General features: G+C 38.4%; 1 protein-coding gene across 2 annotated transcripts in view; it reads right to left on the bottom strand.

The window, feature by feature from the left end:
- Positions 1 to 1650: 1650 nt before the first annotated feature.
- The window catches only part of ADAMTS17 (ADAM metallopeptidase with thrombospondin type 1 motif 17), a 3302852-nt gene continuing 3276836 nt past the window's right edge, over positions 1651 to 27666 (bottom strand). For both annotated transcript variants that reach the window (XM_044078403.1, XM_044078402.1), the window contains 2 exons: positions 22651 to 22828; positions 1651 to 4643 (listed from right to left, as the gene is read on the bottom strand). In XM_044078403.1, the coding sequence (XP_043934338.1) occupies positions 4492 to 4643; positions 22651 to 22828 (330 nt within the window). In that variant the 3' untranslated portion in view covers positions 1651 to 4491. The remainder of the gene's footprint in view (positions 4644 to 22650; positions 22829 to 27666) is intronic.

The raw sequence follows: 27666 nt of genomic DNA on the forward strand, positions 1-27666 counted from the left end.
GGTTGGCATAATGGTTAAGATGCTTACCTTAAAAATATAAGATACAAGATTTGATTCTCACCTGGGGTAATTGGTTAGGCTTAAAATGGCCCTCAAGAGCAGTTAGCCTAGTACTAGTCTATGAACCTAGGAACCTAATCTACTCTACAGAGTATTTCCCCATGCCTCTGAGACACTAAGTACTTGCTCTTTCCTGCTTCTTTTTTTTGGCATAATTTTACAATGCGTAGTCCCAAATAAAATGTTTTGAGAATAGGATTGTCATACCAATTACTTGACTTTTAGAATGAAGTGTTCTTATTATGCGGCACATATTCTTAGCACGTGATGGCAAACTGTTTTCCTTACAATTGGAATTAATGGAAAATAACTCACTCTGCATAGGACCCCATCCTGTTTAGAATTAGTGGGGGTGGGGTTATGGAGGAGCCATCTTTACTTGCAAATGGAATCAATGGAAAATACATTCTGTTGTTATGGATGTTGTGACATGTAATGCAAACTTATGTTAGGCCATCTTTTATCAATTACACCATTCATGTAGTTTTATGAAAAAATTATTGAATAACATATAGTAATAAAGGGCCTATATCACTTAATCAAATGGTTATTTTGTCAAATGCCTAATGATTGAACTTTGTCGAAATAACTATTAATCGAAATACCTAAACTTTGAAGGTAATCTTGTCGAAAAGTTTTAGTTGGCCATCCTAGAATGCTGGCTTTATATCAGTATATACTTCGCAGGATTCATAGTAGAAACTCCCACCTAAACCCTGTCTACCATTAAACAATTGGGGAAAATAAAGTAATATTCATACCATGATGGCATAAATATTCATTCTGTGTTCCTTGTTTACCCATTTCCTCAATGTAGTGCAATCTCGGAGTTGGTATATTTAATCTGCGGGGGTATGGTGGTTGCAGGGGGCTTGCCCCCCTGCAATAACGAAGAAAAAAAAGTCCAGTGCATGTTTTAAAAGTCAGGTAATGCCCATTTTGCTTATTTATTTTTTAGGGGACAACCACTTTTGTTGAGATTGGCTTGCTAGGTTCTTTACTTACAGAAAGTGTTTTTTGTAATGTAAGTTTATTTTTGTAGTGCGGTTTGTACATTAAAGTTGTAAATAATTTCATTATAGTAGTGTTTAGAAACGTTTTGTACAGTGTTGTGGATGTTTGTTCTTTAAAGTTTCTTTTTCACAGTGTTGTAATGTATGGTGTTGGACAACAAAAATATTTCAGTAACTGTATATTCAATGTTTAGGTACTTTGATTAATAGTAACTTCAACGAATAAGGTTTGATCATTAGGTATTCAATGTAATAACCATTTAATTAAGTGATATACACCCGTAATAATATACTGTCCTTCAGAAGAGACATTAAACCGAGGCCCCATCTGCCTGAGCTTAGATGGATGTAAAAGATCTCACGGCACTTGTTGAAAAGAATTGGGGAAGTTCCTCAGTGCATTGGTTATATTTTCCTTAGTCAGTAAGAAGCCATTGTCCTAGTGGAACTAACCCAGTCAACAATGTTTAACTAAATAAATAAATCAAATTCTGTTAAGGTGAGCCTGACTAATTTGATGGAGCTGCTTGCATATTCCATGCATTTCTTAAGTTTGTGAATTGTTCTTTTTTTTTTGGGGGGGGGGACTTCATTCATTTCCTCTTGAAGGTACAGAATGTTAGAATGTTATGTTGGCCATTGAATACATGAAGTCCTCATTCTCTTTACTTTTACACAGACAGAATGCAGCTTACTGGATACAAAGGCCATTCCAAAGCATAGAGACTCGGTCAGTTAGCAGTTTGCCAAGCAGAACTTTCATCTGATTAATAGGATAGTGTAGGGGCGACAGACTTTCAAGTGCCATTCAAGAAATTGTAAGAGAATTTGCAAATAGTCACAATTTTAGCTTATGTGAGTAGAGAAAGAATGTTTATTATGGCAGCATATAAAATAAAACATTCTTCTTTCATTTCTTTTCAAGGCGGTTTTATTTTACAGCCTGCCTTAAACATCTGTTAAAAGTACAGCAGTGTTTTTGGTGGAAGATCATCTTTGTGAATTAAATGACAGTAACTGGTATGGGTTTGTAGTCAGGTGTTTGTTTTCCTATCCATCAGACTAATGTTCAAAGAAGAACCAGTCAGATTAAAGAACTTCACTTACTCATTTCATAAATGGAAATAGAGCATGGGGCAAATGTTGTGGGGAGAAATGGTCGAAATACAAGTGCCTTGTAGACCTGTGACCAGAATGAGCTTCCCTCACACTGCTAATTTTTGTTGCTTTAAGCCTAAGTTTGATATTAAGTAGCTAAAGTTCAGGTAGGTACTCCAAATAGACATGTTTAAGGCATCAGGACACCTGCTTATATGCTGTGTTAAAGCCAAGTCTCTGCGTAGGTCAGCCTGCAAGGCCAATGCATCCTATCAAATCATAAGTATTTCATCTCCAAAAGCCCTCCAACCATTCCCTCCAGACTGGGGTGTCACTAAGACAACATCTGTACTAGAAAGAGGGAAACCTTGTAGGATGAAATGGGGTAACTGCCAGCATAAGCAGAGTAAATAAGTGATGTGGGTTACCAAAGTCTCTGAGGTTAATGTGTGAGTGGAGGGTAAAAACAAATTTAAAAATAAAATGAAAACAAGCATTTTTGCATGGAATGCTGCTAAGTCAAAAATCTATTCCTAATTCTTTTTGACCACACTGTAGTCTTTCAGTTTTGATACTTTCTACTTATGTCCTTATTTATAAATGCTAAGTACAAGCAATCAACAACAAAAAAAACAACACATGGAAGTAAATGGCATATAAGTGCTGCTGCACTAATATCCATTTTCCAGCTGTGAACTCAGAAGACTGGGAATTGTTTTATTATAGCTTGTAACCCCAATAACCTGTCACTCTTACAGATTAATTCAAAATAACTGGATACTTGGAGCTTGCAAAAATTACTTTTTTTCTTCTCTGAAGTGTCAAACATCCGAATACATTTTCCAGCTAATACATTAAGCCTAAAATGAATATTGTTAATTCAAAGACCTACAAGGTAGAAGAAAGTCTAATTAACCACTGATATGGAAGAGTACAATTCAACAGAAAAAAGTGTTTTCAGTGGCTCAGCAAAAGTAATTAGCACTTTACCAGTACGACTTAAGCTTTAAAGAACATAAAATCAGGTCCACGAGATCATTCCAAAAAAAAAAAAATAATAAATTCAGAAGCTTCTTCACTGTTTTCCTTAAAAAGTTATGCAGTTTTGCTATATTGCCACAGCTCTTAACTTCATGTCGTCCATGTTGTGATGCTAACATACTGAGCCACATAAAATGAAAAATTACTGCTAATTACAATGTGATGACTGAAAAGTTAGCTGCAGGGCAGCATTATTTCTTCGATAAGACAAATAAATGTTTAGTAAAACATTGAGGCTATTCTGGTTATTTCAATATAAAATGTAATATAAGTCAAACCTCAGATAAAGCATATTATTTAACAAGTAAGTGGGATGACATTGACTATTAATGTTATATTGTGTTCTGTGCTGCGCATGCTGTGTGCTTGTCTGCCAAAATAGTGCATTTCTTTAGTATATGAGACAGATGCAAACATTATAAATATTGTCTTAGAAGAAAAGAAGAACATTTGGTAAAGTTTTTTTTTTTCTTTGGCAAACTACAGAACAGTGTGATGTTTCTATAAATACTAGCATCGAACTATATGAAAAAAATATATATATGTGACACATTCTAACCTAGAACAAGTGGTTAACACACATCTGACTCAGAAAATACTATATTTCTCTAATAAGTATAAACACAAAACTTAAAAAGCACCACTGAGATAAAAAATAAATGGACCTGGGTGATTCAGTACATGTTCTAATAATGACTTGCTTAAAATATTTCTTCTCTGCTACATTTAAGGGTATTTTAACAGCACTATATTTCTCAGTGCATGGCTCCTAACTCAGACAGTATTAAAGCCAGCTCACATATTTACTTCGTACCTGCCACTAACAGATATGCTTCTTTATGGGATTTCTACAAGCACTTAAAGAACTTAGAAGTCATTAGATACCTTTTTATATCTTGTTTCCATTGTGTGTACAGAAGTTCACAAGTGCCTTCAGAGATGTATAGGTTAGGCCATGGTTTTGTCTTATAATCACTAGCCAACCAGCAGATACAGCAGTAATGGATTAAACTTGGCAATGTTATCAACAGACAGAAGAGGGTGACAGGCATGTAGAAACCCCATATAATATACACCATGAGATGATTTCTTTTAAAAATGAAATAGCTGAGTTCTCAGCAGAACAGTCAAGTTTTCAGCGGTTTCTTCAAGTCTTGTTCCTTGCACTTTGGAATTTACTCCGTAATCATGCTTGTTACTGATTCCAGTGTCCATGTCCACGTGTTCCAGACTTGGTGCACACACATTTGAAATACTCTAGGTGGTAATGCTGACATCATTAACTCATATGTGACATTTTCTTGGCATAAAAGTCTCTGCAGGTCTGGCAGCAACGTTGATACCATCGCATGTCCTGACACAGGTCCTTTTCTTGTACCACTCGGCAGTAGACTGTCCATTGATCACCAGTGCACTTGTATGTAAGGGCAGCTTTGAAAAGAAGGATAAAATAAATATTAATTTAGAAGTACTATTTATTTTGGTTTGGTCTTCACTATGCATGCAGCAAAACATAATACATGCTGAAGTCAACCAGTCAAAACAAAGTGTGTGCGTTTGTGGGTGTGGGAGTGTTAGCAAGCAGGGTGTACTAGGTATAGCAGGTTCTCTACAGGGGCAGTAAACCAGCTATCTGGACAAAAGGATTCTGCCTGCTGCATTGATCCCTGGCCATACTACTCCCATAAAATGTAACACAAGGAGCACGGTAGATAATGCACCTGGGTTACAGGGAAGAAGGAATCAAAAGGTACATTAAAGGCTGCAAGGTAATACTGTTATAACTGATACATCTGCGTCAGAGCCAACATGTCAATCCACCTATTCATCCAAGCGCATTAGATTCAATACAGTAGGCCAACATACTGTGCAGAATTTCTAACATCTGCTAAAATAGTCCAGACAAGTACCTGCTACAGTCATACATCAATGATAGAAAGAGAGGATTAGTACTGTTAACTATACAAATACACATATACAAGAATAAAAGTTCAGCATATATGGGGATAGAGATCATTAGTGATTCAAACAAATCACAATTTGCACATTCAAACACAATGGGGTCAGTAGCTGCAAACAAGGGAACCCGCAGGATTTTTTGCAGAGGGGTGCACACCCAAAGACCCACCAACACAGCCCCACCCCCTCTGCCCACACAGCCCCACCCCCCTGCCCACATAGCCCCACCCCCTCCACGCATGCAGCCATTCCAGTGTCCCATTACTTGGCTATTTCTCCCCATTTGTCATAGACACTGTTCAAATCTCTCAGTGTGCATTCTGTTTTATGCTTTACTTCTACAATGATTCCAGATATTTGGATTTTATTTACAACTTTTATAGCACAAACACTGATAGACATTTACTAAACCTAAACAAAGCAATAGTCTTACAATGAAAACAGACTTAGCATTAAAACTTTATCTTTGAAACCCACATTCACTGAAACAGCATTGAAACCCACATTCAAAGAAAATGCATCTGGCCAGTGGCAGGTTAAGTTTACCTTTGGGCTGTTTTCAAATCATAAGCTCCTTGCACACATTTTTAGAACCATGCAAAAGTTCTTTGATTCACCTTCCTGACTGTATTAATTATACTATATAATAATTGAATTATATCCCTTGTATAATACAGCACCACTTGTTAGAGTGTGTTTTAAATTTATAGTTCTGAACATTTTTCCTTTAAGCAATGAAAAAATCATATGAACCAATAATGACAACCTGCCCAATTCAAAACATTTCAACCGTAAAGGGCCACTCAAACTTGTCATACAATCCACCAATATCAATCAATATGCAGGATCTCTGCAGAAGTAAACGTCATCTGAATAATTCCACATTAAAGAGATCTGAAACCAGTGAAGAGGTTGTTGCTAGAAAACTTTATATTTCAGTGTTTCATTTACAAATTCAGTGCCTGTTGCCCTTGAAGAAAAAATTGCCTGTGCTGCATTAAAATAAATGGTAAGTTGGTATACTGCAATAGGGAATGGGTGGCAAACTGAAAAACAGGTTCATAGTTATTAGGTGTCTCATCCAAAGGAAGGCATACTAAGAACTGCAGTACCATACCCCCTTAAAATACAAATGTATATGCTGTATGAATAGAACCTACAGCTCTTTGCATCAAGATGCAAGCATGCTACCTGCTATGCTAACACTGCTTTAAAATTCTGTACCACAATAATGATACCATTTGCTAAACAAAACAGTTGCACATTTTAAGCAGACTTAGCATGAGCAGCAGTAACCTTTGCTTCCCTTGAAGCTCACAATTCCTTAAAAATGCACTTGAAAATAAATTCCACCTGTTAGATCTAAGGGGATTTCTGTCTCTCTCTGACTCTGTCTCTCACACACACACACACACACACACACACACACACACACACACACACACACACACACACACACACACACCTCAACTTCTTAGTGCAAAAAATAAATAGATTTTTTCAAAGTTACAACTGTAAACTCTGTGTGACCATGGTGTGTGTTTGTTTTTGACAGAAAGGTATAAAGGAACTCATGGCTATGTATATAGTTGAATCTCTCTGTACTGAAGTATTCCCTACCATGATGCTGCTTTAATAAGTAGTGTGTTTGCATTCAGAAACTTTTACAGTTTTTATACTGAATTTTATAGCTACATGAATTGGAAAATAACCAATTTCCTTTTCAGAGCCTAAGCTAAAAAGTCAACTCCTTACAAGCACTGCTTCCCCTGGAAAACATCTATATATGCATCATTACAGAGACCTAGTTCAAGACCGATGACAGCACTCCTTTAATGCAGGATTTCAATACCTGCCACAAGTTCAGGCCTATCACCCGCGATGAAAAGGTGATAGTGTCTACATATTCTTAAAGAACAATTCATCTCCAGACTTGCTAGGTGAGATAATGACATGGAATTCTTCTGCATCCAACTTATAGCATTAACAAAACTCCTTACTGTGTCATACCTAACTATAGGTCCCCTCTATGTATCCCATCAGTCCAGATCTCCTACCTAAATAATGTGGTGTCCCTATGCATTAAGCCAACACCATTATTCTAGGAAATTTCAATCAACTACTCCTTCATTAACTGGGAAACTTGTATATCCATGAGTATGTATTCCCAGACAGTTCTGGATTTCATCCATACAGGATATCTGGATCAGTTAGTCTGTACCCAACAAGAGAGAGAAAATCCTGGACTTGGTCCTTAACAATATGGGACAACGTTGGTGTCCACCAACTGCCACTTCCTCCCTGGTTAAACTGGACCACAAATCAGTCACATTCATTAGAAGACTGAAGCCAAAAGCATCTTCCAATACCTCTGTTTTCAGAGATTATGCTAAGATTAATCTACTAAAACTAATCGATGGCCTGAATTATGTGGAATCCTTTACTGTCAAATCCTATGCACATGTAAATAGCTGCATAAACATCTAACCCCCTCTGAAGTAAATAGAAAGCCACATTTAAGAATCATTTCATTTAGTCGAACCCAAATATAACAGGCTCTGTAATAAAAGAAAGCATATTGCCTGCAAAAATAAATTTAACTCTCAAGATGCTAAAGACACTCTTGCTAAACTTAATAGGGAGCTCATTACCCTGATCAAATCAATGAAAGCCAGATATGAGGTAAAAAAATAACCAGCTAGGTGAAGGGTAACCAGAAAGCCTTCTTTAACTATGTTAGAAACATCAGAAACAATTTGCAGCACTGCATAGAATAATAGTAAATGATTTTAAATTCCTGGACATAGGCAATTTACTAGCAGACAAATTTAGTTCAAACTTCAAACATGTATGTGTGTATATATATATAGCAGAGTGGCCAGAATTCAATATTTTGTGCTCAGACGTCATAAATTTGCCCATACACCACCCAGCTAGCTACCACTTAAAAATATACTCAAAAATCTGCCCTTAAAACTTCAAAAAGGGACACTTGTTTAACTATTGTCACTTATAAACCATGAAAATGTTATTTTTAGTGGTGCATTTCTATCAGGTATGTATATTTTGCATTCTCCACAGTTTAGTCAGGTCTAACCATTCTAAACCTTAGAACTATAAAGTTTCTGAGACAATCAGAAAAAATTTAAATTAAAAATTTAAAATCTTGCTTAGTGGCAATCACCAACATTGGGATCAGTCCCTTAACCCAGATACTTTGTATATGACAACAATTTCCTCTCTTTAGAGGTTGTCCTCTGCACCTTTACAAGTCCTTTTGATAAGTGTTTTTGTCATCTTCAATGCCCACTCTCCTTTTTTATGAATAATCTATTTGATAGATTTTACAGGCAGAAGGATACGTCTTGACACCCATGCAGATGGACAATATAGTTACGACTGCTGAATACTACACAGATGCACTCTATAAGCACTTACACAAGTGCATGGATCGTGCTATCCCAAAAAGAACCAAGATGCTATCCTCCAAAAAAAGGAAGACAATCTGGTGGTCCCCTGCCATAAACAAACTCTACAACAGAAGGAAGAAACTTTTGCAAAAGAGAGTAAAATCCCATGAGTGGAGGAGTTCCCTGGTCAGCCTCAGTAAGAAGCTGAGATCCATTATAAGATCCTCCTAAGCTAGCTAAAAAACAAAATCGCCACTGATTCTAGGGACAACCACAAAGCATTCTATAGCTATGTCAAGAATCTCAATGGCAACACCCAGATCTGCTCTGAGTTACAGAACAACGGCATGAAAATTACAGAACCAACTGATATTGCCAACATCCTGGCAGATAGTTTCAGTGCTAACTTTAGCCCCTCTCACCCCCTAAAGGGCCCATATCTATACATGAAGAATGCAGAGTCCCTGTAATCACAACTACACAGGTAAAAGCTGCACTCTGTAAAGCCAAAAACACACCATCCATGGGACCGGGCACCATCCCAGGCTGTGTTTTACACGAACTTCAGAACGAACTGGCTCCCCACCTAAGCACCATGTTCAATCATAGTCTCACATCAGGCTTTGTCGCCACTGAATGGCACACAGCAACAGTTACCCCACTCCACAAAGGGGGGAGCCACCTCTGATCCCGAGAACTATTGCCCTATTAGCCTTACAAGCCTGGTCTGTAAGGCCATGGAATGTATCATCGTGGAACTCATAAACAAACACATTGGTAACCTCCAAACTCTGGACCCCACCCAATTCGGGTTTGTGAAAGGCAGATCATGCCTCCTGAATGTGATCGACTTCTTTGAGGCAGTCACCAAAGCTGTAGACGAGGGTAAGGTGGTTCACACAGCCTATCTAGACCTTGCCAAGGCTTTCAACACCATCCCCCATTCTGGAATTATAGCTAAACTCACTATGTATAAATCCCTATGTCACAAGATGGGTTGCCAATTGGCTCACTGACAGAACCCACACTGTAAAAGTTGCAGGCTCCAAATCTGACTTCAAACCAGTGACAAGTGGAGTACCACAGGGTTCAGTCCTGGGACCTCTCCTGTTTGGTATCTACTTCTCTGAAGTACACAGGCCTTTGGCTAATGAAGTTCACAGATGACTGCAAACTAGGAGCCATAATTGAGTCCCCAAATGATGTGGACATCCTACAGAAGGGTCTCACTGAGACAGATGCCTGGTGTCAGAGCCATGGCCTCAAGCTCAATGCCAAAAAGTGCACTGTCATCCCCTTTGGTAAAAACTCTGTACTCATGAGCTACCACATAGGTGGCAGTCTACTTAATGCTGAATGTGTGATAAGAGACCTGGGGACCCAGGTGGACAATAGTCTCTCCTTTGATAATCATATTGCCACAGTAGTCAGGAAATCCTTCTATGTGGCACACCTCATCACAAAAGGGTTCTTATCTAGGAAAAATTAGGTCATTGTTCCCCTCTACTCGACACTCATTAGACCTATTATAGAGTACAATGATCCTTTTGGAATGTACCTCAGAAGACATCTGCAGCAGCTGGAAAGACCACAGAAGTACTTCACAAAGAAGATTACTGGCCTTAAACAGATGCCCTACACTGACCGTCTCATAAAACTCCAGCTTTACTCCGTAGCATATTGCCTACTCCGAGGTGATCTCTGCCTAACATATAAAGCTATGTCAAACCCAGAGCTGTTGGACATGCTGCCCTAAAGAAATCCCAATCCCTCTGAGCTGCACGCTCTAGGGACCTAAACCTTGTCACCACAATAAACAGGACATGCTGGAAGGATAGATTCCTGTCCTAGAGACTTCCCATGATCTGGAACAAGCTACCCATCTATGTCAAGCAAAGTTCCTCATTAGCATTCTTCACGAAAAATCTTGATAAGTGGATGAGAAATAGGAAATACACCTTGGGGATCACGTCTGTGGCTATGCTTGATAAGGGCACAGGAAAATAACTTTTTTGGGTGGTGTAAGCCAGGGAACCTTGTTGTCTAGGCTTACTTAGGCCGATAGCCTAGTACCTACCTATGAACATAATAATTCTACACAATCTGCTTGCAAGAAGTCCATTTAAAGGGGATAAGGAGTCTGGCTGGAAATCTCTGAGAACTCTTGATACCCTTATATTTTATCACTCTCAAAGACTCTTCTTTGTGCAGTTACCTGTAAGGAGGAGGCATTATCAAAGTGAATAATTTTGCCTAGGTAAATCATTTTGATTTTATCTCATTTGGCACATAAAACAGTCACCTTGTCTTTGAGTTTAAGAAGCAGTAGATTAATAGAACATGGTACAGTGATATGTGGGCTCAGTCTAGTACCATGGTAGCTGACTGAAATTCCTAGACAGTGACAGTCAGTATTTTATAAAGAAATGAAATATGCCATTGGCTTCTGATTCTATCACATTTCTAAATATTCTAAGGTTATATTTGGAACAATACTCCAGAGGTTCCATTTGGCTCAACAGTTTATTGCTCTGGTGCTGACCCGTGGAACTCCCATAAATATAAGGACTGAATATCCAAGACAGCTACTTTACTAAACGATTCACTCATGGCAGTCTTTGTCTCAGAAGACTGAGATTCATTAAATTTCTGCATAGAAATTAATGTTAACTTAATTTTGAAAATAGCTGATGTTGGTCCAGACAGCTCCATATCTAGTTTCAGCTAAAATGTGCATGGTAAATCAGCAGCAATCTCAAACGTATGGGCAACAGCTTCATTTGCAGTACCAGGTTGAAGTGCAGGCATACATTGTTTCATATAAGTTTTAATTCCAAATGTAAGAAATTTAGAAGTTATAGCCTTTAGGGAAGATTTGTCTGGGGACTTAAGAAAACATACCAAGCACTAGCAGGTGTGGAAAAACAAACCAAGTAATAATAAAAACTAGTTTTTAGACCATAGAGAGAAGTAAAGTAAAACAAATCACTGGTCACTACCAGGAGTATGACTGGAATTTTCTACTATTCATGGGTTCAGCGACGTACCATAAAAAACAGTAGTAGGTAGAGAGGGGGACAAACTCTGCACAATGTCAATGCTGAATCCCAGCAGAGAATGGCATGTAACAGCTATCTACTTAAGTTGTTTCAGGATCATAAAACTGAAGTTAGTCATTCTGGGTAAAACCCATGTGGTTTCATTGGAGGTACTTTAATATTAAAACATCTTCAACCCCCCCTCCAAACAGTTGTTGTCCTTAATAATGTCATACGCTTGACAGTACCCTTATTCCTACAAATCGAAATGTCTGAAATTTATTCTTGTTTGTGTGATTCTGACACAGTCAGCCTAACCCATTACAGTGCATATAAATCTCTGTATCTAAAAAAAAAAAAAAAAAAAAAAATATATATATATATATATATATATATATATATATATATATATATATATATATATATATTACCATTTATGAGCCTATGAACCCCTGTTATTGTATTTCCTTTAATAACTGTTTTGACCCATACTTAGGAAAGTTGCCCTTACATACTTAGGAAAGTTGCCCTGTTGCCCTTACATATTTAGTAATGTTGCCCTTATTATTTAACTAATCATTCCTAACTCCCTTGTTTTTCAACTGAAGAATACTGCTAACAAAAAATTTATTTTATTTATTTGTGAATGTGCGTACTGGTGTAGTCCAAATGAGGAAAAGCCCATTTTCAGCAGAGACCACAAAAAAAGCTCCTCAAATATGAGTAGGTTACAAAGACAGTTACAAACATAATTATAACACATCATGTAATAAAACATGAATACATAAATGTTGCATTAAGACCAAAGTAAGTCAAGGCAATGCATATACATAAAACACCATTACATATGTATTATTATAACTGTTTTAGCTTTCTTAAGCAATATTATGTTCACTGTTACTTTTCTTAATGTGTTCTGTTCTCTGAAATGTAAAAACTTCCTGTTTTATCTGGTTTATTAATCCTGTATTTACCATGTAACAATATTTTTATACATTTTATATTTTTGTTTATCTGTGTGGAGCTTTTCTCCCCGGGCCTCTGCTGAAAATGGATCTATATCCAGCTAGACTAGCCCGGTCAACAAATGTAAAATAAATAAATAAATAAATAAACTATAACACAGAATATGCTGCAAAATGCAAAACATAAAAATAAAATACTTAAGATCAAGGTAAAACAGTGCAATCTATATACATAGAGAATTATAACAGCATAATAAATGGGGTAAGAAGTTGAGGATATATGGTTGTAGTTTTTACTAGAAACGAGAAACATTTTGAAAATAGATCTGATGGGGTCTCATGAGGGTGAATAGTGGTAGATGAAGTGATGCATAATGTCATCGGAAAGTGGAACATGAGCTGATCCAATTAGAGGATAAGTTGGATTTAAGTCTTTCACTAAATTTGCTGTGCTTAGATTCATTTCTTAGGTTGGTTGGAATGGAGTTCTACAGCTACCTGGAGTAAGTAGAGTGAATACGAAAAACAGCTGTTTGAAAGGGGAACATTTAAATAGGCTTTGTGTTTGAGATCTTAGGTTTCTGAGTAGAATATTTTTGTTTATGATAGTGGACAGAGTTGGACAAAAATACATTAATTTCACCTCTATGCCAACATCCTTAAATTAACCAAGATTTTATCTCCCTCTGTAAGCAACATTAATGTTTCATTCTTGCTAATTTCTTCTCTGATTTAAACCCTGTCTATTTAAACATTTACTGTCTACATATAACATTACTTTATTAAAATCATTGGTTACTATGAAACTCTTAGAGGATGTCCCTGTCTAATCTATATGAACACTACTGTAAGACAGTTTTAGTTTTCTTCATAATAATGTCTTTACCATAATTAAATTTTGATTTTTGAATGCCTACTTATTACACATGTTTTAAATGTGACAGTAGTCAAAGTCTGCCTATCGCTTATCATAGGAGCTGTATCTGCCACTTAAGAAAATAAGTAAATGGAACACACATATTCTATACCATTAATAGCTATGGTTTCATTAATGTAACAAACTTAAAATAATTCAGAATTTATTATTTACAAAGTTTAAGTACGTGTACCCATTAAGTATACTATTTCTCTCTAATGAAAAAGAGGCTATCACAGGACTTTTTATCATAAGAATAAATACTTTTTATGGGGCACCATTCAAAGTAATACACTCTTTCTTTTAAAGAAAAACAGTCTTCAGTTCCAATGATTCTGATAATCCGATCAGTTCTTGATGCCCCACCAGTTTAATTCAGTTAGAGACAGGCCTTCTCTCTCTCATCTAGTCAGTCCCAAATATAAAGTATTTTTTTTCAGTTATTTTTAAGTGTAATGGGGATACTAATGTAAACATTTTTCTCCCTTTTCCTTTCTCTTCTCCCTTCTCTCTTTCTCCTTGTTCAGTTTTAAGAAATGTAGGCATTGCAATGTAAAAAGAAGCATCTGGTTAAAAGTGCATGACAAAAAAAATAGTGTGTTTTTTTCTCATTCTTGCACAGGGAAAGGGCTGAGTTAAGGCCATTAGCTTAATCTAGTAACCGGCTTTAAGAGAAAGCAAGTAAATGAAAAATACTGACTATTGTAAGGCTTTTTTCTAGTAAAGAGTTGTGTCTTGTTTTCATGTCTCTAGCAGACAGGCTGTACCATGCATCTTAGAATGGATAACCTTTTAGGTCAGCTCAAGTCTGTGTGTGTGTGGCTGTCAGTTTGGAATATTTGTTCCTATTAGTAGGATAAAAATTCAATATTTGAAGATGTACACAGTTTTGTATGTTGCTATTAAGTTAATATGTATTAGGGAAGGTATTGGAAGTGTGTGTGTGTGTGTATGTGTATATGCGTGTGTGTGTGTGTGTGTGTGTGTGTGTGTGTGTGTGTGTGTGTGTGTGTGTGTATTTTTGTTTGAGGGTTTTCAATAAAACAAAGTTCTGCAAGATGCGACAGTGGCTCAAACGGAGATGACAAGAAACAACTGCATAAAAAATTAACCTGCTAAACAGTACACGCATGTAACACAAAAGCTGGAACTAGACATTCAACAAAAAAGCAGTTATACATAAATGGTGGGAATAATAATTTCTCAAGAATATGATCTTTTCTATAGTGTCTTTAAATGTTAATGGTTTCACACATAAATATGAAAAATAGTGAACTATACTAAAAAATTAGATTGCAAACAGCTAGACTACATGCTATGCACATGGAAATAACTGAAGAAAGGTTTTAAGGATGGTTATTCAGAGGAATACTTGGGGCAAAGGAAGACAGGAGTACTTATATTAACAGCAAGAGGAGCTCCAATAGTTATAGAAGAGGGTAAACAAAAGAGAATAATTGTAGATTTGTAGTACTAAGGGGTACTGACAAGGGAAGAGGATTACACTGGCATATACTTACATTCCACCAAAAACTGCTATAATAGAGCTTAAGAAAATTCTGGGAGAAATAATCACCTTTCAGCAAGGAATATTACTCATAGGTGAGGACTGGAATTTGATATGCAACAGTGAATATGTGTCTGGGGGGAGGCCCAGAAGGTAAAATACAACAAAGGAGGACAGATTTTTAAAGAAAATGTATCAAAATATTTGGCATGTAAGATGCGAGTTCAATACTAGGAGTTCGGAGTGAAGTTACATATTATTCCCCAAGATACAAGGACTGGTCTAGGCTAGACAGAATTTACATTTCACAGAACATGTGCATTTAACTGAAGGTCTTGATACGCACCCAATAAAGTACTTCAGATAATGTGCCAATAACAACAAAGAAAAACACAGGGTAATGAAATAAAATGAGAGACTGTCAGTTTCCCACCTATCTGTTAAAAAGAGAGGAATTTAAGGAATGGGTAGTAGAAATTATTCAGGAACTATTAGAAAAGATAGAAACTTCTTCTGAAAATATAGCTAGGGAATGGGATAAACTTAAAGTGGGTTTAAAATATGGTGGAAATAAAAAAGGGAGATATGGTTAAGTAGTAACAAGAATTATTTAAAGGGACTGACTGAGGAAGTATTCCAAAAATATGGGGAATCACACAGAATAAGAAGAGCAACTGCAAAATGCTAAACAGAAAATAGGTTCATAGGTGGTTACTGGCCTATTGACTGAAAGGTCTTTATAAGCCTAGCCGTGTGTACCCAATGTAATATTAGAGAAACCCAACAAAAAGGATCTTGCCTAAACTAGAAATCTTGATTAACAACAACTGCCCATATCTAGGAGGGTCATAGATAAAATCCCCAGCAAGAATTTACAGTTTCCCATCCAGTCATCCAGGCTATGCATAAACAGGCTTATAGAGGGGCTTTGTTTGATGTGAACTGGTACCTATACATATGATGGTTTGTGTACTGAGTACATGATTTGTGTAGGAGGTGTAATATGTGAACTGACAACCTAGTAGTTCATCGGTTCATAGATAAGTACTAGGCTATCTGCCTGAAGGCATTTATAAGCCTAGCCAGAATGTGTTGGCTTTTGCCGCCCCCTTAAATTAGTTCCCTGTGCCTCTGTCCAGCAGAGCCACTGAAGTGATCCCCGGGGTAAACTTTCTGTTCCCCATCCACTTGTCAAGTTTCTCTTGAAGAGTGTTAGCGAGCAGCTCTGCCTAATATAGATTGGAATCTTGCTCCAAAGCATGGGAAGTCTCTGGGACAGGATTCTATCCCTCCAGCACATCCTATTTATTGTTGTGGTAAGGTTTAGATCCCTAGAGTGTGTGGCTGAAGGGGATATGGTTTTCTTTTGGTGGAGCATGTCCATCAATTCTGGGTTGGACATGGCCTTGTATGTCAGGCAGAGATCACCTCTGAGTAGGCGGTATGCAACAGAGTACAACTGGAATTTCTTCAGTTGAGCTGCATAGGGCATCTGTTTGAGGTCAGTGATCCTCTTGGTGAGGTACTTCTGTAGTCTTTCTAACTGTTGCAGATGTCTTGTAAGGTACATCCCAAATTGGGTGTTGTACTCTATGATGGGTCTGATGAGTAGAGGGGCACAATGGCCTTTTTTTGATCTGGATGCGAATCCTTTTGTGATTAGGTGGGCCACATAGAAGGATTTTCTAACCACTCTGGCAATGTGATTATCAAAGGAGAGATTACTATCTACTTGGGTCCCCCAGATCCCTTATTATGTCTTCCATATTTAGAGGACTACCACCTATGTGGTAGTTTGTGGGTACTTTGTTTTTTCCAAAGGGGATGACTATGCATCTTTTGGCATTTAGCTTGAAGCCATGATTTTGATACCAGGTATCTGTCTCAGTGAGATGCTTTTGGAGGATGTCTGTGTCAGCTGGGGAGTCAATTATAGCCCCTAGTTTGCAATCGTCTGCGAACTTGATCACCCATAGTCCTCCTGTGCTTGCCTGTACCTCTGAGAAGTATATGCTGAACAGGAGGGGTCCTAGGACTGAACCCTGGGGAACACCACTTGTAACCAGTTTAGAGTCAGACCTAGCTCCCACTCCCACAACTCTCACCATGTGGGTTCTGTCTATGAGCCAATTGGCAACCCATCTTGTGATGTAGGGGTTTATGTTCAGGCTGGTGAGCTTGTCTATAATACCAGAATGGGGAATGGTGTCGAAGGCCTTTGCGAGGACTAGGTAGGCTGTGTGTACCACCTTTCCCTCGTCTATAGCCTTGGTAACTGTCTCAAAGAAGTTCACCAGGTTTAGGAGGCATGATCTGCCCTTAACAAAGCTGAACTGGGTAGGGTCCAGTGTTTGGAGGTTCCTAATGTCTCTGTTAATGGGTTCCATGATGATGCACTACATAGCCTTGCAGACCAAGCTAGTCAGGCTTATAGGGCGATAGTTCCCTGGATCTGTTGTGGCACCACCTTTGTGGAGCAGAATAACTGTTGCTGTGCGTCACTCTGTGGGTGCATAGCCTGTGGAGAGGCTGAGTCTGAACAGTGTGTTTAGGTGAGGGGTTAGTTCATCTTTGAACTCATGTAGGATGCAGCCTGGGACACTGTCCAGTCCCATTGATGCTGTGTTTTTGGCTTTGGAGAGGGCTGTTTTAGCCTGAGTGTCTATGATTTCAGGGGCTCTACATTCTTCTGGTATGGTTATGGGCCCTTTTGGGGGTGAGAGGGGGTTGAAGTTTGCACTGAACCTGTCTGCCAGGATGTTGGTGATATTGGTTGGTTCAGTGTATTTTGTGCCATTCTGCACTAACTCCGAGCAGATCTGAGCATTGCCACTTAGATTCTTGACACAGCTAAAAAATGCCTTGTGGTTATCTTTGGAGTCCTTGGCAGGTTTTCTTTCGAACCTAGCCTTGGATGATTTTATGAGGGATCATACTTTCTTGCTGATACTGATCAGGGATGTCTTCCCTTCTTCGGATTTCACTCTTTTCTGTACTAGTTTCCTCCTTCTATTGTATAGCTTGTTTATGGCAGGGGTCCACCAGACTGGTTTCCCTTTCTTAAAGGAGTGAGTCTTGGTTTTGCTTGGGATAGCATGATTCATGGATTCTTGTAGGTGCCCGTAGAATGCATTAGTAAAGGATTTTGCAGCTTGGACAGTGTTATCCTTTAGCATGGGGACTATGAAACTTTCCACCTCGGTCTTAAGTAATGTGAAGTTTGCTTTTGAAAAGTTTTTCACGGTGGTTTCCTTGACCGGGGGTGGGGGTGGAATGTGGATATCCAGAGTGATTTTTTTTATGGTCAGATCTAACCAGTGAGGGGTTGACCTCTGGTGTGGAACACTGGTCGCCCATGTTGGTGATGACCAGGTCCAATATGTTGTCACCTCTGGTGGGAGTGTTGACCAGTTGATCCAGGGCATTTGAGTTTATAAATTCTAGGAAATGTTGAGCAAGGGAGTTAGTACTTGAGTAGTTCTCCCAGTTAATATTTGGGTAATTGAAATCACCCAATATTAGGGTGTTTGGTAGGACCTTTATGTTTCCCAGTGTTTCCAGAAATGTGTAATGGGGGTCCTGGGACATGGTGGGTGATCTGTAGCAAGATAAAATTTAAATTGCAGTTTTTCCCATTGTTAGTTGCACGTGGATATCTCTGAAGCATTGTGCTGTGCCACTAACCTGGAGGTGTGGGTATCCTTGATGAATATGGATACGCCCCCACCTTTTGTATTTTTGTCCGGGTTCTGTGACCAAAATGTATGGTATGAGTTGTAGCCTTGTAATGCTTGGGTGCTCTCTGGAGTCTTAAACCAGGTTTCTGTTACTGCACATATATCAATTTTCTCCATACTGAGGAGTGCCTCGAGTGCATGCATTTTGAGGTTTAGACTTCTGGCATTGAGTAGCATTACCCTCAGTTTTTTGTTACTTGTGCTATTTATGGCAGTGGGTTCGTCTTTTGAGCCTTGCCTAAAAAAGGCACTATGGGGGTGGCAAGAGCCTTGGCCAGTATTCAAAAGCCTAAGGGTGACAGGTGTAAGCAATTTCTGGCGAAGCAGCATGGCTTGTCAAGCATGTCATCCCAGGCAGACAGACACTGGATCCCCTTTGAATGACACCAGAAACTTAGCCAATTGTTGAAATTGATAATTTTTTCTTTATACCGTGGTATCATTTTTGGTGAGGACTGGATGCTACTCAGGGTCTGGGTCATACCGGCCTAGGCTACGTGATCAGAGAGCTCTTCCATGTCTCTTTTCATGTAGTCCAGGGAGGTACGGCTCAGGTCATTCACACCAACATGGACAATGACAGAGTCATATTTGTACTTGTTCTGGAGTGACCTGAGTGCTTGTGTTAAGTGGTGGATCCTGGCACCCAACAGGCAGCTAACAGTAACCTTCTCCTTGTTCAGCCTATTGAGTGGGACATCAGTGTGCCTGACTATAGAGTCACCTATTACTAGTGTGTTGGGTATGTTATTTTGCCTTAAGGGCTGTGATTGCATGGCACACTGGTTTTGTGAAGTATGTGTTTCATGATTTGTGTTGGGGGGGGGGTGGAGGTTGCTTGGATGTCTGCTTTGGAGGTCTGTGTTGCTATTGCAGATTTTTACTTAGAGCCTTTGAGTATGTTTTCGTGTATTTATGTGTGTTCTTTGCTGGTGCTGGTTTAATGGATCTATGTGAGACTGGTGGTGTGATGCAAGTATTTCTCTTCTCCTCTTGACTGTCTGATCCAGTTTTGGGTTGAGAGAGCTTAGCCTCCAGTTTGGCTGTACAATTGCATTTCTCGCATGTATTAGTGTTTGGTGGTAGGAGGAGAGGGTTGTCTGTGTACATGAGGCAGTTGTAACATTGCCTCAAAATGTCCAGATTCACCAGTTGGACTGGAGAGTACACCTGAAACTGCCCTTTGGACATGCCTGGATAGGTACAATGAACTGTTTTACTGATTGGCTGGTAAGGTCGCTAAACTCACTAAACTAGGTATAAATCCCTACGTCACAAGATGGGTTGCCGGCTGGCTCACTGACAGAACCAACACTGTAAAAGTTGCAGACTCCAAATCTGACTTCAACCCAGTGACAAGAGGAGTACCACAGGTTTCAGTCTTGGGACCTCTCCTGTTTGGTGTCTACTTCTCTGAAGTACAGGCTAATACAGAAGGCCTCTGGCCAACGAAGTTCACAGATGACTGCAAACTAGGAGCCATAGTCGAGTCCCCAAATGATGTGTACATCCTACAGAAGGGCCTCACTGAGACAGATGCCTGGTGTCAGAGGCATGGCCTCAAGCTCAATGCCAAAAAGTGCATTGTCATCCCCTTTGGTAAAAACTCTGCACCCATGAACTACCACATAAACAGCAGTCTACTTAACGCCGAATGTGTGATGAAACCTTGGGACCCAGGTGGACAGTAGTCTCTCCTTTGATAATCACATCGCCACAGTAGTCAGGAAATCCTTCTATGTGGCACACCTCATCACAATAGGGCTCTCATCCAGGAAAAAAGAGGTCATTGTTCCCCTCTATTCTGCACTTATTAGACCCATTATAGAGTACAATGACCCTTTTGGAATGTACCTCACAAGACATCTACAGCAGCTGGAAAGGCCACAGAAGTACCTCACAAAGAGGATTACTGGCCTCAAACAGATGCCCTACACTGACCATCTCAAAAAACTCTAGCTTTACTCTGTAGCATATCACCTACTCCGAGGAGATCTCTGCTTAACTTATAAAGCTATGTTAAACCCACAGCTGTTGGACATGCTACACCTAAAGAAATCCCAATCCCTCCGAGCTAAACGCTCTAGGGACCTAAACCGTGTCACTACAATAAACAGAATATGCTGGAGGGATAGATTCCTGTCCCAGAGACCTCCTATACTCTGGAACAAGCTAACCGTCTGTGTCAAGCAAAGTTCCTCATTAGCACTCTTCAAGAAAAATCTTGATGAGTGGATGGGAAATACACCCTGGGGATCACTTCTGTGGCTCTGCTCGACAGGGGCACAGGAAATTAACTTTCTTGGGTGGCAAGCCAGGGAACCTTGTTGGCTAGGCTTATTTAGGCCCTTGGGATGATTGCCTAGTACCCACCTATGAACCTATATCCCTGACTGCTAATACATAGCTAAATTAAATCTCTCCTACCATCTTTGTCTAGGTGGCCTGCCTCAAACCAATCTTATTTTTCCGCCCAACTTCTGCTGCTTCTGTTTCCCTGTCACCTCAACTGAACTGGAAGAGTCACAAGAATTTGCAGTTCCCATATGCTTAGCTTCCATTATTTCTTGAAATGACTGTAGCAGCAAATCCTATAAACTAGTCTTTGCTTTTTCTACATTTGTAAATGTCAAGGCACCCTCTAATGTGTAAAACCTCAATACAGATGGGAAAGAGAACTTATATGTTAATTTATATGTTTTGCACTCTCTGATAACACCCATAAATGCAATCTGTACTGAAAACCTACATCTGAATAAACGTGATCCACACGCACCATTTGACCTGCTAATGTAGACACAAACTGTACTGAAATTACTATGGGTTTACCATATGTCTTCACTGATACGATGACGACTTGGTCACCTTTTCAATGATCACTGCTCAATGATGATTTTGTAACCTTGCTGTGCCACAATCTTGGTTTCACAAAACCCATAAATTTAAACTGTCCTCTCCTTGCAGTACTCTAATCAGTGTCAGATTACCCCCTCAAGCCTTGACCTTCACTGTATCCAGCTTTTTCTGCTCATATTCCACCTGACTACCCAAGTTAGGCATATAACTTTGCACTTTGAATAACTGCTGGTGAATAGGCATTGTGGCAAGCTGCTGATTCTGCAAAAACTCAGTGTCATCAACTTCAAATGGTTCCAGTCGCCTGATGCATTCATCTTAACATACTGAGTATGCACCATAATCCAAACTTACACCTTCCAAATCTTTCATATCTCCGTAACATTCATGTAAATTATTTATGTATTTGTTTGCTTGTTTGTTTGTTTACCATTAATGGAACACTGCTACAATGATTTTCAATCATCTTGGTTGCTATATGCACGTTTCTCCTTCAGTACTTATTAATTCAACTAGCGTTTCATTTTTTTCAGCCATCGCCATGACGTTGTGACATTTACTGACTCATTTTTTTGTCACTCACATAGACTTTTTTTTCTTAATCAGCCAAATACTAAATTCAACTCAACAGGGAGCAGACAGGGTGACATGCAACTTCATTAAACAATCAAAAGACTTCTCTTGATGACCAAGTTTTGAGCCACATATAATTCTAGATCAAGATTTGCAGCGGAAGTCATAGCTGGAAAACATAACTGCAAAATCCTAATGTCACTAAAGTGGATCTCTCTAGAAAACAAACATTATCGATTTTCATTTAACTAGTAATCTACAAGAGGACTTAGAGCTTCTTGCGATGATTTACTTAAAAGACCTAAAAGTTAACAAACTTTGGAGAAGGAGCCTTTAGCTCAACTATACTGGTATATATGCATTAACCTGCCACAACACCTAAGAGGTGATACTGACTATTGCTGCTCCAAAAAGGGGCTTCCTGGCTTATTAAAAACTGACATCTCATGCAATTCCTTTGGGGCCATTTACACTTACCAAGTCTTGGTGATGTAATTGTATTGACATTGATTTTTTCATTGCAGGTTTCCTGATGGCATTGCCTGTAGGCTGGTGGTTTGTCTGTATCAAGACACTCATCACCATGACGACCGGTAACTTTGTGCATACACTGAACTACTCGTGACTGCAGGCCTTTTCCACATGTGGATGAACACTATATAAAACATAAACACACACAGACATTACCTGAATAAGTTATAAACCATATAATTCACATTTTGTACGATGAGTTAATGTGGATTGTGAACAAAATAATTTGTTTTTACTGAACTATATTGCAGCTTTTTCACAGTACATAACTTCATACTGACATCAAGACTGCTGTCTATAATAAAATATCAAAGAACACACATACAACGGCATTCATGAAATTAACCAGAAAAAAAGACAGAATATTTTACAAATAATGTCTGTATGGACTCTCATGAATGGAGATTTAGGAATACACATATTAAATACATAACTGCCATGTAGAAAGTTTCATAAAATTCACAAATATTGTTGAATGCAGAAACATGTGCAAAAAATACTGCAAATTATCCTGTTGCAGTAGTGACAGTTTATTCAGATGTGAAATTAATTTCATCATTTTGTTGGTATATAATTCTGCATATATTTGAAGAGTCTCACAGCTGCAAGCTATGCAGCAGGAAAGTGTCCAGGTAGCAAAGGCAGGCTAAGGTGTAGTATAAGTATTTCAGGAAGAAAATGTATTTCATTTGGTGATCATATGCAATGGAAAACAATCCCTGCAGTTCATAATGTATCACACTGCTGACACTAAGAGCTACAGCCAGAAGGAGCTGTTTCTGTGATCACTGGAAGTGAAGTTCAGAGACATGATTAGTTGCAATGAAGAAAGGCCTCATTATCGGCTAATTTGCATATCTCTGAATGACGCAGTGTTACCACTAGTTCTAATCTGCACTTTCCTGTGGTAATCACCTCTGGCACCGCACGTATCGCATTGGCACTGGCACCCCCGTATTCATTCTTACACACACACTAGCAAGCATGTACATGTTCTAAAAAGATTAATGTAAATATTGCAGCCCAGTTAAAGACTTGGCTGCAGGTCCTAATGTTGAAGGGTAAAGCACCATGTGTAATTGAATCAACTCATTTTGCTCCCCAAGGGACGACAAAAAATCAGCTAGACTTGATTCTTGTAACAGGGGACACAGGAATGTCAGTTTTAGACTATGTTATCATTGAGCAATTTATATCTGATGGTGCTCACGTTGAAGCCTGAATTATAAAGGAAATGGCAAAGAAGGGTTCAGCCCTGTGGTGAATGGACTTCAAAGTTATACAGACTGATGGCCTGGTTGTCTCACTGAACAAGCCTGAAAGTTGAGAGAAAACAACAGGGAAGTGATTCACAAGATAATTTCATGTTGTAATGATGATCTTCTCAAATCTTGATGTAGGGCTCACAACTGGATAAAACCTTAGGTCCATTCCCTGAAGAATAACCATTAGGGATAACGGAGGATGAGTTGTTAGAGATAGAAGGCCCCAGCTGCACAGTGCAAACACTGAACTCTTGGTAGCCATTTGTTGGTTGATAAGGGATATGTCACTGGGTAGAGAAGTTTGTCTTTTGATTTTTGTTAGGTGGCTGGTATATATTTAGTTTCCTTTCAGCTAGGATGCCTTCTTCCTACTTCTAGGGAAATGATAATGGTTGTTGTACTCCTTTCCAAACTAGGATTCAACAAGAACGAACCTATCAATTTCTTCACAATTTCCCTGATCAGTATGGCTATCAAGACCACAGTAGTATCAATAGTAGGACAGTGGCTAGAGTATTAGCTGACAGTTTAGTAAAAGTTCTTCCCTAAACTGAACTCAGCAGCATAGGCTTTGTCCCATAAAGGATGACAGTGTGCAGACTGCTGGTGGTTGCATCATAGACTTGATCAAGAAGCAAGGGCATTTCTCACTCCAACCACAGCACTCCTCCATGATATAAAAAAATCCTTTGGCTTTCTGCACTGGAATGTCTTCTTCAAACTGATTGGAGTGAATATGTTTGATTCAAATTTTATGGCTTGGATAAAGGTTCTGTATACTGATCCAGTCGCATCATTCGTGATATATTAAGCTTTACGTCCTCATTTTAATTTGAGAAGCGGTACTCACCGAGTGTGCCCTATACCCCCCATCTTATTTATCTAGGTTTTGTACTGAGCTTTGGTGGGATGAGGGGTCATTGCATCTCCACTATTGTCAGGAATAGACTTTTTTGCTAATGAAAGTGCTTTGCTGGTGAGGAACCCCATTAGCTGCCTTGATGATTCTGAAAGGCTTTTGAAAGTCTTTGGAGATATTTCCTGATTCTGTATCAGTAAGACCAAGACTGCATATGTCAAGATGAATGAGTTGTCTATTACTGTGGATGTTTCTTTACAAGCAGTGGATGGTAAACATCGATGGGTTTTATGATGAGACCTACAATGACAAAAACAGTCAGGATTGCTATGACATGTCATATTCTCAAGTGAATCACTTATTTGACTCTTGGGCTAAACTACACTTATCATTTAGCTTATACATGTAATTTGTAAAGATGATCCTGCTACAGGTTCTGCATCATGTCAGGCACTTTCCTGTTAGCCGAGGTGATGGTATTATGTACAATTTACAGATCCATTTCATAAGATATATTTGGGGCATTAAAATATTTCTTGAAGGGTGGCATCTCCTGACTGTTGAATGGTTTGCTCTGTCATCTAAATTGGGTCTACTGCTCAAAGGTTCTGTGTATGAAGGTCTGCCCTGGGTGAAAGACCTAGTAAAACTAGTGCAGGCGTAAATCATATATGGGATAGTCCCAGGCAGAGTAATAATGACCAAGGCAGGAGTGCTCTCCCCATCATGGAACTTCATGGTGATAAAAGTGGATCAGGGATGAAGATAGGGAACACGTGCATCTCTTAGTCAGTTGAAGGTGAATAAGCTGTAGAAGTTGATGGTGAGTACCCACTTACCGTCTAGCAGTGTGAAAGGCATATCTAATATGGAGCAATGTCCCACAGTAATCAGTGCAGTTGGGTGAATAAGGGAAAAGCTTTATAGAAATGGTTCCAGAACACTGTAGTAATGTACATTTTGTCTGCTATGATAAAAGGGTTCAAGCATGCAATCAGCCTGTGCAGCAAGGCTAGTTAGGCTATCTGTGTATAAAGACAGGGCAGGTTTATAATTTTTTTAGAAAATAATGCCATATAGGCCCAGTTGCTGCAAAGCATTATTTTATTTTATTTATTTATTTTACATTTCTTAATTACTGATCTTATCCAGGGACCATTTTTAGCCATGATGTGAGACAAACCAGCAGCAACACAGATACACAAAAATATACAGTTCATCAATACATAAAGCAGTACAAGTAACATGACCGAAAGTACATTATATCGGTACCAACTATGTATTAAATAGAGCACTGTTATCATATCAGTACCAAATATGTAATAAATGGAGCACTGATATTATAGCAGTACAAACTATGTATTAAATGAAGCACTGATATAATTTCAGTACTAACTATGTATTAAATAGAGCACTGATGTTATATCAGTACCAACTATGTATTAAATGGAGCACTGATATTATATCAGTACCAACTATGTACCAAGCACTGATATTATAGCAGTACCAACTATGTATTAAATGGAGCACTGATATTATATCAGTACCAACTACTTATTAAATGGAGCACTGATATCATATCAGTACCAACTATGTATTAAATGGAGCACTGATATTATATCAGTACCAACTATGTATTAAATGGAGCACTGATGTCATATCAGTACCAACTATGTATTAAATGGAGCACTGATGTCATATCAGTACCAACTATGTATTAAATGGATCACTGATGTTATATCAGTACCAACTATGTATTAAATGGAGCACTGATGTCATATCCGTACCAACCATGTATTAAATGGAGCAGTGATGTTATAGCAGTACCAATTATGTATTAAATGGAGCACTGATATTATATCAGTACCAACTATCTATTAAATGGAGCACTGATGTTATATCAGTACCAACTATGTATTAAATGGAGCACTGATGTTATATCAGTTTCAACTATGTATTAAATCGAGCACTGATGTTATATCAGTACCAACTATGTATTAAATAGAGCATTGATGTTATATCAGTACCAACTATGTATTAAATAGAGCATTGATGTTATATCAGTACTAACTATGTATTAAATGGAGCACTGATATTATATCAGTACCAATTATGTATTAAATGGACTGAAGTTATATCAGTACCAACTATGTATTAAATGGAGCACTGATGTTATATCAGTTTCAACTATGTATTAAACAGAGCACTGATATTATATCAGTACCTACTATGTATTAAATGGAACACTGGTATTATATCAGTACCAACTATGTATTAAATGGAACACTGATGTATCAGTTTCAACTATGTATTAAATGGAGCACTGATATTATATCAGTACCAACTGTGTATTAAATGGAGCACTGATATTATATTAGTACCAACTATGTATTAAATGGAGCACTGATATTATATCAGTACCAACTATGTATTAAATGGAGCACTGATATTATATTAGTACCAACTATGTATTTAATGGAGCACTGATGTTATATCAGTACCAACTATGTATTAAATGGAGCACTGACGTTATATCAGTGCCAACTGTGTACTGAATGGAGCACTGATGTTATATCAGTACCAACTATGTATTAAATGGAGCATTGATGTTATATCCGTACCAACTTTGTATTAAATGGAGCACTGATGTTATATCCGTACTAATTATGTATTAAATGGAGCACTGATGTTAAATCCGCACCAACTATGTATTAAATAGAGCACTGATATTATATCAGTACCAACTATGTATTAAATGGAGTACTGATGTTATATCAGTACCAACTATTTAATAAATAGAGCACTGATGTTATATCAGTACCAACTATGTATTAAGCG

Source organism: Protopterus annectens, chromosome 7.part0 (genome assembly GCF_019279795.1).
Source record: "Protopterus annectens isolate FY-2018-M chromosome 7.part0, PAN1.0, whole genome shotgun sequence".
NCBI classification, from domain to species: Eukaryota; Metazoa; Chordata; order Ceratodontiformes; family Protopteridae; genus Protopterus; species Protopterus annectens.